The 12,277-nt window shown below is 39.1% G+C and overlaps 1 protein-coding gene and 1 pseudogene across 1 annotated transcript; one reads left to right on the plus strand and one right to left on the minus strand.

Annotated features, from left to right (window-relative positions):
• Positions 1–345: 345 nt before the first annotated feature.
• LOC125812422 (uncharacterized) lies at positions 346–1,117 on the minus strand (annotated as a pseudogene).
• A 1,866-nt stretch (positions 1,118–2,983) lies between these two features.
• On the plus strand, positions 2,984–11,803 carry LOC125812445 (3-isopropylmalate dehydrogenase, chloroplastic-like). The gene is made up of 7 exons (XM_049491936.1): positions 2,984–3,243; positions 3,950–4,270; positions 4,349–4,510; positions 4,596–4,670; positions 4,854–4,963; positions 5,051–5,123; positions 11,370–11,803. Exons 1-7 carry the CDS (start codon positions 3,073–3,075, stop codon positions 11,559–11,561), a joined length of 1,104 nt encoding a protein of 367 aa, XP_049347893.1. The 5' UTR covers positions 2,984–3,072; the 3' UTR covers positions 11,562–11,803.
• The last annotated feature ends 474 nt before the right edge of the window (positions 11,804–12,277 follow it).

The following is a 12,277-nucleotide window of genomic DNA, read 5'->3' on the forward strand; positions in this document are numbered from 1 at the left end:
ATATATCTCCTTTCTGTGACATATGTTACCACATATCTTCTTTCTGTGACATATGTTGCCATATATATTCTTTCTGTTGGGGCACATGCAGATAATTCTGTGGTGTTTTTTACAACAGAGGTTATATATGTTGCCACAGACACCACATTTCTTCCTTTCCATCATAATTGTCATTTGTTCCAACAAAAGAAAAAAAAAATCATTAATATTAATATTATCAGCAAAAATGAACACTTCACCAATTGTTTTATACAACTTATCAACAAAAAGGTAATTCAAATGGTATACATAACCATCAATTTAATCAATGGTGGTAACCACAACATTTTCATCAAACTTTACTTTTTAAGGTCTAGGCCTCTGTGGGTCTTCATTGTTACTAACATAGCCACTCCGAGCCTTTAAAATCCCATAATTCCATAGGAGTAAAGCATATCTCATGCGAAGGGTTTCAGAACTAATTCCATCAGATGGTACTTGTAGTCCATCACTCAAAAACTCAGCGTATGCAGCAATAAAAGTCCACAATCTCTACATGGTATATCATCGATTAGAAAATATAATAAACCTATTAACACCACATTTCAATAGTGGTAAGACAAAGAAATAATGTGATACTTACAGACTATTGCTTGCTTGTTGGGCAATACCAGTAACATGTATGACTTCTAATGGGTGAGATTTGTTCTTGGTAAGTTTCAAGAACTGACCAGTTGGTTCAGTCTTCTTGATTAAAAAATCCGATGGATTCAAGGTACTTTAGCAACAATGTAGACAACTTTTGAATCTTGGAGCACAATTTTCTGTTAGTCCTAGATGAGGACATCGAATCATACACCTTTATGCACCATTCCTTCAATACAACGACTGCCAAGAACCAATGAAACTCCCTATTACAATTTACAGGGACATAAACCTCATCTGTGAGGTGCCAAGGCAGTCCACCAGGTATACCAAACCCTTTGATAGTGCCAACGATTTTATTCTCATATTCAGGAACAACACTGGCATTGTCAATGTATGTTTTGAAAAAAACAATTAGTAGTGGTATATCGATATTTAGAATGACTCTGTTGCTTCGACTTCTTTCGCAAATAGTATAAAATGACATCCACATGTTGCACAGATGCATCAACAAGTGTATTTCTGTATCAATTTATTTGTATGTATTCATATCTTAATCAAAAGATAAAAGTGGGCATGGATTTACCTCATCAGTCCAGCACTTATTGGGTTGAGACATTACGTAGAACCAGTCCTTCTTCTTTGGAAATGCAACTACAAAATCAAGTTGTTTGAACTAAAGATCCGAGCAATTGGCTAAGTAGTGATCGTCCTTCTCTCTTCTGCAATTGTGTAATCATTATAAATAATTATTTAGTGGACAACAAGAAGAAATACTAATAATAGTTGAACGACTTTACTTTTTTGCATGATGCTTGTAAAGACCCTCGTTTATCCATTGCGAGAAATATGGCATTAGTTCAGTTGGACCCTCGCTGTCAATGTTTAAACCTTCAAATGAATATTGTTGCTTCACATCACAACTGACGACTTCGACTTTCTTCTCTTTCTCTTTCGCTTTCTTTTTCACTTTCTCTTTCTCCTTCGTCTTCTCTTGCTCTTTCTCCTTCTCCTCATTCTCTTTCTTCTTCTTCTCCTTCTCCTTCTCCTTGCCTTTTGGGTTTGAGTGTGATACTAGAGCAGTATTCATTGATTTTTTTCTTTCACTAATTATAGATAGTGATTGGAAAATATATTTTTTCAATCTCCTACACTTCAAAGGCTGTGAAATCTTTTTGGATGTATGAACATCAATATTATAAGTCATTTCCTAAAAAATATCAGTGAGTTCTTTAACATGACTAATAAAATAATCATGTTGCTGCTCACATTCTTCGCATAGAGAAAAAGTGCATTTGATGTTAGAAGAGGAAGCAACACTAATAAAAGATTGAGTTGTTGTCATGAATGAAGCTTCTTGTATCATTTCATCTACAAGGTAAATAAAAAAAGGTTGAGAGTTTACAATTGATTATAAAATAATAATGGGTAGCAATTTATACTTATGTTGACACATATGGATATTTTGTTACCACATATGTACCTTTTGTTGCCACGAATGAATCTTCTGTGGCCACAAATGAATCTTCTGTTACTACAGATGACCATTTTGTTGCCCTAACACATAGGTGATATGTTCCAACATATGACAACTCTGTTGGAATATATATCAACATCTCACTAAAATGTAGCAACATAAGACACATCTTTCAACAAATGAAATATATGTTGGACAACTGAACTAGACTTATTTCTAAAATCATATAAACAAAATGGTCACAAAAAGAACAACAAAAGCAATAAAAAATGAATTTTCACTTAATGTTAACAATACATATACATTTCCTCAAAATTAGGGCTTTTTTGGGTTTGTTGGTTTTCTTTCAAAAACAATAAATAATAGGTACCATTACACCATTATTCAATTTTCACATCTATAGAACGATTTATTATTCATTAACTCAAGAAAAAAACTTAGTATTGTTCAAAAATTGTAAAATCTTTCAAAAAAATGACTTACCCATTAAGTCGAACACAATCTTCAGTTCAGAAAGAGAAGATGGGGAGGAAGATAAGATAATGGGGGAGAATATTTATTTTGATAGTCGGATTTTTGAATTTTCTAAGGAAGAAGAAGAAGAGAAGACAGAACGTTGGGAGAAGAAGAGAAAATTCTATTTTCTTTTACTTTTTTTTAAGTGGTTTGGATAGAATTATAAAAATTAAAAAATGAAGTGTGTTTTTTTTTGTATTTTGTAAAAGATTAGAAAGTTTTGAAAATATTAATTTGGTTCCAGATTTACTTAATTTAATTACATTTTAAAATAAATTTGCCATTTTTTGATCAAAGTGTCACAAAAAATCAAACCAAGACTTAATTTGATAGCTTTCATCCAATTGTCTCTCCTCGCTTTGCCTTTTTGGTTTGTTCCCTTTCTCATATATTAGGAGAAGTCGTCTGTCTACTCCCTCTTTTGATCATCAATAATACTAATTTGTTCATCGACAATGGCTCTTCAGATTGCGAAAAGACTTCTTCGGAGCCCTGCTAATTCAGCTGCACCGTCAATTAGGTTTTTGGATCGGAGCTTCACTTCCGAATCCAATTCCAACTTGATCCGCGCTACTCTTTTCCCCGGCGATGGTATTGGACCTGAGATCGCCGAGTCCGTCAGGCAGGTCTGCCTTCTTCTCCTTTCTTTGTTACCTTATATACTTGTTCTTCTACTTTCTCTTCAATTCTTCTTTTAGATGCAGATACATAGATTATAACAAGACCTCGCAGCACGATACACTTGTACCCTTGTCGCGCATCTCAATATTAGTTTTCGGATCTTCCTCTCCTTGTATAGGCTGCCTTTCTTGAGATAATAATTTCACTAACCATTTCTCATAGGGATTGGAAATTTCTATGGGATTGGTACCATGGCTTTATAGCTTCTCTTTTTTTGTTTTTTTTGTTTTTTGTTTTGGATGAAATGACATGCTACTTTACTTCTTGATTATGTTTTGGATGTTCTTATCAGCTAGTCGAATCACTTAGGAATAAAATGCACAAGTAAATATCCTGTCCTTATTAATTGTACTAAGATGTGTGACAAAGAGTTCTTCTGCTAATCCTGCCTGAAGGTTCACAGGCATTATGGTTGGTTGGATTCTGCTATTTTGCTTGACATTTTTCTACTTAAACTGTCCACAGTAATGGTAGTTGATTTGTAATCCTTTTGCATCTTCTGGATGTTAAATGAATGTAAGCTACCTTGATAAATAAATGAACTTGGTGCCATTACTCTATATCCGCCTCTGGCTTTCCCTTGGGGCTAGGCTTTCTGTAACTTCATTAAATCTGGGGTTATAAGTTGCTAAATCCTATTAAACACTACAGATATTCAAGGTTGCTGAGGTACCAATTGAATGGGAAGAACACTATGTGGGGAAGGAGATAGACCCTAGAACCAACAGCTTTCTAACATGGGAAAGTCTTGAATCAGTGAGGCGGAATAAGGTTGGTTTGAAAGGGCCAATGGCCACTCCTATTGGAAAAGGTCATCGTTCCTTGAACCTTACATTGAGGAAGGAGTTGAATCTATATGCCAATGTTAGACCTTGCTACAGCCTACCTGGATATAAGACTCGCTATGATGATGTGAATCTCATCACTATTAGAGAGAACACTGAAGGAGAGTACAGTGGTCTTGAACATCAAGTAAGTATCTTTCTATATTATTTAATAGAAAATAGCTTATATCTTGAGATCTTCAAATTCATTTGCATTTGGTATCAGGTAGTAAGGGGTGTGGTTGAAAGTCTCAAAATCATCACCCGTCAAGCAAGTTTAAGGGTTGCAGAGTATGCATTTCACTATGCCAAGACCCATGGAAGAGAGAGAGTGTCTGCAATTCACAAAGCCAACATCATGCAAAAGACAGACGGTCTTTTTCTTAAGGTATATCCTTATGCCAGGTGTCTCATTATAGTTATATGTTTTATAAACTAGCACTATGGTGTTGACTTTCTTTCTTTCTGTCCAGTGTTGCCGAGAGGTCGCAGAGAAGTATCCTGAGATTAAGTATGAGGAAGTTGTCATTGACAATTGCTGTATGATGGTATGATCAAAGACCAATTACTTCATTGCGACTCCAGTCTTATACATGTTCATCTTAATGAACAACCTTGAATAAGTTCAATATAATGTTATAACAGTATTGGACCAATTCTCATTTTAAAGTTTCATAAATACTATCTAGAAATTTGTGGTGAAATAACGTACTTCCTTTTCATGCGTATAGCTTGTGAAAAATCCAGCACTTTTTGATGTTCTGGTGATGCCTAACCTCTATGGTGACATAATCAGTGATCTTTGTGCTGGTTTGATTGGTGGTTTGGGCTTAACTCCAAGGTATGCCTTTTTTTTTTTCTTTATACCTCTGATGTTTCATCTGAGTTCATTTTGTCTCGTTTTTCCTAAAGATGATTTCTCCTGCAGTTGCAATATTGGTGAGGGAGGTATTGCTCTTGCTGAGGCCGTGCATGGTTCAGCACCTGATATTGCCGGAAAGGTTTGTATTAAAATAGGATATCATGTCCCGTGAGAATATTGCTTTACTCTTATAGCCCGATGCTTCTATCCATCAACTATTACCAAGTTCAATCAATTATTGGGTGGGTATCATCGGGTGTGCTTGATCAGCTTGCAGTCTATTAATGTGGGACTATAAGAAGAGTATAGTATTTTCCGTTTAGTTTGTCATGATGCCCTTCAATCTTATTAACAATAATGAATGCGCAATCAATACATATTGGTGATTAACTTACATTTGATACTGATGATCGCAAAACACATTATAAAATAAGCCTGTAGTGCGTCTAAGATTGTATAGAAAAATATTGTCTCCACAGGGATTGGTTCAAACAATGTTCAAATAATTCTTGGCTTAATATTATTTAGGAGAATAAATTAGTTTACATTGGGATGGTTATGAACCACAAGTAGCCAACTTAACTTGTAAATTATTAGACTGATCACAAGAAAACTGAGAGTTGAGCAACAACAATAAAAATTATGAATTGGAGAAGTATGGGTAATTTACAAGATAGGTGCAAGAAGTTATTTGGGATCTAACTCTTTTCAAGATTTACTTCTAAGGTTCTATTGGTTCTCATGAATTCAACAGTTGATTAAATTATTCTTGAAGTTCTGATTCTTTTTTCCAGTATACTTGATCTCTACAGAATAAACTAATGAAAAGCCCTGTGCACCTATATGCAAGAAAATGTTAATGTTTAGTTTCAAGGAAAACGTCTCTCAAATATTTCCTTTCTTGGCTTGACCAATAATTCAAAAAGCTCTTCCCATTACTTAAAAGAAACACCAATTAAAACCAAACAAGATAATGCAAAGTTATTCAACAAACTACTTCCTAGGCGCGAGGTAGATCGTAAGATCGAGTTAGAGGTTGGAGCCAAGCCACACGCACATGCACCCTACTGCATGGCTCCACCTAAGTTAGAGGAGCTAAGGAAGCAACTGAAGGAGCTCCTGGCCGGTCACATTCGCTCGTAATAAGCACCTTATGGCGCGTCGGTTTTGTTCCAAAAGAAGAAGGATGGAACACTGCATAGTCGCATCGACTACCGAGCGCTTAACAAGGTAACAATCAAGAATAAGTACCCTATTCCGCTTATTGTCGATTTGTTTGATAGACTTGGACAGGCCAAGTATTTCACCAAGGTGGACCTTCAGAAGGGCTATTACCAGGTTCGCATTGCGGAGGAGACAATGGTGCCAAGGGGCCATTGCCACCGGTCATAGAGAAGGTTCTTGAAGAGAGCAAGGACGTGATGACGGATGAGCTGCCAAAGACTACCTCCTACGCGCGAGGTAGAACATAAGATCGAGTTGGAGGTTGGAGCCAAGCCACCCGCAAATGCACCCTACCGCATGGCTCCACCCGAGTTAGAGGAGCTAAGGAAGCAATTGAAGGAGCTCCTCGAGGCCGGTCACATTCGCTCGTCCAAAGCACCTTATGGCGCGTCGATTTTGTTCCAAAAGAAGGATGGGACATTGCGACTATGCATTGACTATCGGGTGCTTAACAAGGTAACAATCAAGAATAAGCACCCTATCTCGCTTATTGTCGATTTGTTTGATAGACTCGGACAGGCCAAGTATTTCACCAAGGTGGACCTTCAGAAGGCTACCAGGTTCGCATTGCGGAGGGGGATGAGCCAAAGACAACGTGCGTGATGAGATACGAAGCCTACAAATGGTTGGTGATACCTTTCGGCCTAACCAACACACCCGCTACCTTTTGCACGTTGATGAGCGAAATTTTTCATCCCTACTTAGACTAGTTCGTGGTAGTGTACTTAGATGACATTGTCATCTATAGTAACATCTTGGAAGTGCACGTGGAGCACTTGAGGAAGTTTTCCAAGTCTTAAGGGAGAACCAACTCTTTATCAAGCGGGAAAAATGTGAGTTTGCCCAGCACGAGGTACACTTATTGGGGCATATTATTAGCCAAGGCGAATCACGCATGGACGAGGCCAAGATTCGGGAGATCCAAGAGTGGGAGGCGCCCACAAAGGTGACCAAGTTGAGATCATTCGTTGGACTTGCGAACTACTATCGCAGGCTCATCAGTGGCTACTCCGGTAAGGCCGCTCCGTTGACTGAGCTGTTAAAGAAGAGTAAGCCGCGGGTTTGGAGCGAGGAGTGCCAAAAAGCTTTTGAAAGTCTCAAGGCCGCGGTGACAGAAGAGCCGGTCTTGATGCTACCCAATTTCTCAAAGACCTTTGAGGTACACACAGATGCTTTAGATTTTGCCGTTGGGGGAGTCCTAATGCAAGATAGGCACCCAATAGCGTTCAAGAGTCGCAAACTCAATGAGACCAAACGACGCTACACGGTGCAAGAGAAGGAGATGACGACCATTGTACATTGCATACGCACGTGGAGAGATTACTTACTAGGCTCCAAGTTCGTGGTCAAGACAGACAACGCGGCCACTAGCTACTTTTAGTCACAAAAGAAGATCACCTCGAAGCAAGCTAGGTGGCAAGACTTACTAGCTGAATCTATGTCTTGGTGTACAAGCCGGGAAGGGGCAATGTTGTGGCCGGCACACTGAGTAGGATGGTTGAGCTTGTTGCCATCACTACCGCTCATTGTGACATTCAAGATGCTATCAAGGATGGCATGCAACACGATCTGGAGGCCAAGAAGCTTATGGAGTTTACCGCCCAAGGCTAGAGAAGGCACTTTTGGGTAGAAGATAGCCTTTTACTCACTACCGGTCAAATGGTCTATGTACCCAAGTTCGAGTCCATAAGGCGGCAAATCATCAAGGAGAGACACGATACGCCTAGGCTGGCATCCGGGGCATCGACGTACGAGGCGTTGATTGAGGCAATCTATTATTGGCCGCACATGCAGGACGACATAGAGTGCTATGTGCAAACATGTCTGGTGTGCTAGCAAGACATAGTGGAGCAGAGGCAACCGAGAGGGCTACTTGAGCCACTATCTGTAGCAGAACGACCATGGGAGACCGTAACCATGGACTTCATCACTTCCTTACCCAAGTCTGACGAGCATGGAACGATAATGGTCATGGTGGACATATTTTCAAAATATGCTACTTTCATGCCCGCCACAGTCGGTTGCACCACTAAGGAGGCTGCCAGGCTATTCTTCAAGAACATGGTTAAGTATTGGGGGCTGCCAAGACATATCATCAACGATCGAGACCCCTGCTTCATTGGGAACTTTTGTAGAGAACTATTTGAGATACTTGGCACAGAGCTTCACTTCTGCATAAGTTTCCACCCGCAGACCGACGGCCAAACCGAGCGTGTCAATTCCCTTCTAGAGTGCTATCTTAGGCACTATGTTAGTGTGCACCAGAAAGATTGGGCAAGGCTCCTCGACATGGCACAATTCTCTTATAACTTGCAACAGAGCGAGTCCACTGGGCGCACACCGTTCGAGTTGGCGATTGGCCTACAACCCCAAACTCCACATTCTTTACCAGCCGCTTTCAAGGGGAAGAGTTTGGGAGCCTACCATCTTGCCAAGAGATGGGAGGAATAACTCGACACTGCCAAGTCCTACTTGGACAAGGCAACCAAAAAGATGAAGAAATTTGCCGACCGCAAGCGGCGTCCCACGGTTTACCAAGTTGGAGACATGGTCTTGGTGAAGTTCAACCCAAAACAATTTAAAGCACTAAGAGGCAATCATCAGAACTTAATGCGAAAGTACGAGGGTCCGTTTAAGATCATTGCCAAGGTAGGCAATATCTCGTACAAGGTGGAGTTGCCTCCACACTTCAAGATCCATTCGATTTTTCATGCAAGCGTCCTCAAGCCATACCATAAGGACAAGGAGGATCCCAACCGGAACCAGTCACGACGGGCGCCCATAACTGTCACTGCCTCGCATGATCGAGAGATTGAGTCTATCATAGACTACCAAGCGAAGAGGAAGCGAGGGCAGCAAGCCAGTGCCATGTTCCTTGTTCATTTGAAGGGACAAACTCCGGAGGAGGCCATATGGGAGAGATATGAAGACTTGCGGCAGTTCAAGGACCAAATTCGGGAGTTCTTGTAGCAGTGTGCCGCATGCGTCACATCAACAGGTGGGGGAGAGTTTCATGTTCCGCCACTTCACTGTTCAAATTCGGCACCGGAATAGGGGAGAAGAATCCAGTGTTATAGAGAACTCTAGAATCTCCTAGATATTTTCAAGAAGGCTTTTGAATTCCCTAGAAATAGTAGAGAATTCTAGAATGTGGACTAAAGTGTAAAATATTGTAGGGACTTGTAAAGTAATTATTATTTACTTAGGCCCTTAGGGAGTAGTATTAATAGAGGACCTCCCATTTGCAAAATCATCCAACAAAGTTGTAAGCAATCTTCCACAAGCAATACAAAGCCGTCTTCCAAAAGCTCTCTAAATCTTCCCAAGTCTTTGTTGCATTCTCTTAGCGATCTAGTTTCAAAGGGCTTACTTGTCCCCTGGATTAGCCTTAGCGGAGTAGCCACGGATGAACCTGCGATATTAGTTCGCAAGTCTAAGGAATGATCTAGCTTGGTCACCTTTGTGGGTGTGTCCAGACTTAGAGTCTCACTAATGTTCCGTGCGGCACTCGACAACTTACTCACGAATCTTTCACAGTCTTGTAAGCTCAAGTAAACCCTTTGAAACTAGATCGCTAAGAGAATGCAAGAAAGACTTAGGAAGATTTAGAGAGCTTTTGGAAGAAGGCTTTGTATTGTGGAAGATCGCTTATAACTTTGTTGGATGATTTTACAAATGGGAGGCCCTCTATTAATACTACTCCCTAAGGGCCTAAGTGTAAATAATAATTACTTTACAAGTCCCTACAATATTTACATTTTAGTCCACATTTTAGAATTCTCTACAATTTCTAGGGAATTCAAAAGCCTTCTTGAAAAATATCTAGGGGTTCTAGAGTTCTCCTTAACTCTGGATTCTTCTCCCCTATTCCGGTGCCGAATTTGAACAGTGAAGTGGCGGGACATGACACTTCTTCTGTAAGATAAAAGTGAGAAAATTTGAAGGTTTCTGTATCAGTACTGTTTTGCTAATTGGTACTGGAATAGTGAAAAATCTGAACCTTTGAACAATTTTTTCATTTTCTTTAAGAAATATTTTCCAGAAGCTTTGTAAACACAATTTATTTTTGTCAATATTTCCTAAAAGGATAGTATAATCCGGGCGTATTTGAAAAAGTACAGAGATTTTTAAGTGTGTCAAGAAAGACAAATAAACTTGCAAAAGTTTTCAACAAACGGCTAACTAATACATTGATGAAAAAGAACTAAAAATGGATGACAGTCCTGACCCCCACCCCAATTGCCATTGCTACTGTTTACCTCTGTCAAGATGAAGTGAAATGGGCAGCCACAAACCCTTTTACTAATAGCGGTGCTACCTAATTAACAAACATTTACATCCTTGCGTGTGTGCTTCTACTGAAGTAGCAAAGCTTGTCCACGACGTAGGAAATAAAGTGAGGGGTTACTCAACATTAATATTCTTGCCAGGCTTGTGTGTTTTGCTTTCCTTACACACCAAGAAGTAGAAATAAAGTGAGGGGTTACTCAACATTATTGCTCTTGCCAGGCTTGTGTGTTTTGCTTTCCTTGCACACCAAGAAGTAGAGAATAATTTTTTACAGTTATTCCTTTTCTTGGAACAAGGGAAGTTCTGGCTTTGAGCAACATTAAAGTTGCCTCAATGCGACCTATAGGTCATGCCATGGCATCAGCCACTGATGCTTGTGTTGGCATAGTCTGTCTGCATTAGACTCCCTTGGGTGCGGCCCTTTTCCAGACCCCGCGTTAACATGGGATGCTGTGTGTACTGTGTACCAAGTTGCCACCCCCTATTTTTGTTTTCCTTTCTGTTTCCTAGGTACCTGTTCCCCCTTTATAGAACTGAATGTTGAATGAGAAGCAAGTGAGAAATATATTCTGGTCTTAACTAGAGTGATTCTTTATCTGAATTTTTCTTTTTGGTGTCTATGATGAACTTAATTGGAATATGAAATAAGGATGTAAAACAGTGTATGCTTGACACACATCCATAATATAATATGCAGTCAGAGGTACAGGTACTCTTTTTTCAAAATTTCTATGGTTGGTTTTAGATGCCAGTTGGATGAGATTTGTTTTTTTAAATGTGGTTCAATATCTTCTTCCTGTGCCATTCATTAGGCATTCCACCCTTCTTTTTTTGCATTAATTTCTGTGTTGATAAAAAATTATGTCTGCAGAATTTGGCGAATCCAACTGCTTTGCTTTTGAGTTCTGTGTCTATGCTTCGTCATCTAGAGCTTCATGATAAAGCTGACCGCATCCAAGATGCCATCCTAAAAACAATTGCAGAGGGAAAGTACCGAACAGGCGACCTTGGAGGTACAGCATCAACAACTGAGTTCACGAATGCCATCTGTGATCATCTTTGAACATGTTGGTCCATGTGTATATTATATTTTGCAAAGCAAATGTGTCTTTCAAAGATGCAATTGAAATTGCTTTTGGCGATTTAAAACTACATTTCCTTGGTTTTTATAGAAATTTGCATAATGGGGAATATCAGAATTGATTCTCAAAGGATATATTTCATTGAATAGCATCGACAACCAGTAATGGGTGGCTTTCAGGTTAATTTTAAAGAAATAAGAGATTCATCCTGTTGTTAGTTCAATTCATAATATTCTTGCTTCTAACATGATCATATTTCAATTTTATGTTTCCTCAAGTATCCGTAGAGCAATGGCAGATCTTTTGTTGGTTTCCTTATATTGTTGGAGTTGGAGTTGGTAGGTTTTCACGACTTTCTGTGGTTTGCTTGAAAAAGTCAATTTCATGCTCATCTTCATCATTTACGATTGAGATAACTATATTTCTTCGTTATTATATTGGTGCAATTATGTGAAGTCACATTGTAAAGACACTTGAAGACTTAAGAAAAACTCCCATCTCTTGTTCTTGATTTCTATTGCTTTCATCTTCTAATATAGTTAGTTTGATTTTATAACACGCAACACTTTCATCATCAACTCCAAAATCGATGGATGTCAGATTATCATGCCCCAACAATGTAAGTTCTATCACACTCTACAAATGGACTGTTGATGTCATCATGAAGAATATTGACTGTCATCTGTATCTTCACCAT

The sequence above is a fragment of the Solanum verrucosum genome, unplaced genomic scaffold (assembly GCF_900185275.1).
Source record: "Solanum verrucosum unplaced genomic scaffold, falcon-dt-bn FXZP01000159.1, whole genome shotgun sequence".
Classification (NCBI taxonomy): domain Eukaryota; kingdom Viridiplantae; phylum Streptophyta; class Magnoliopsida; order Solanales; family Solanaceae; genus Solanum; species Solanum verrucosum.

Bases quoted from the DNA above. Each gene is read 5' to 3' on its own strand.
- LOC125812445 (XM_049491936.1), top strand. From the start codon at position 3,073: ATGGCTCTTCAGATTGCGAAAAGACTTCTTCGGAGCCCTGCTAATTCA. The intron at 4,271-4,348 runs GTAAGTATCTTT...ATTTGGTATCAG, and splicing joins ACAGTGGTCTTGAACATCAA to GTAGTAAGGGGTGTGGTTGA. The intron at 4,671-4,853 runs GTATGATCAAAG...TCATGCGTATAG, and splicing joins TTGACAATTGCTGTATGATG to CTTGTGAAAAATCCAGCACT.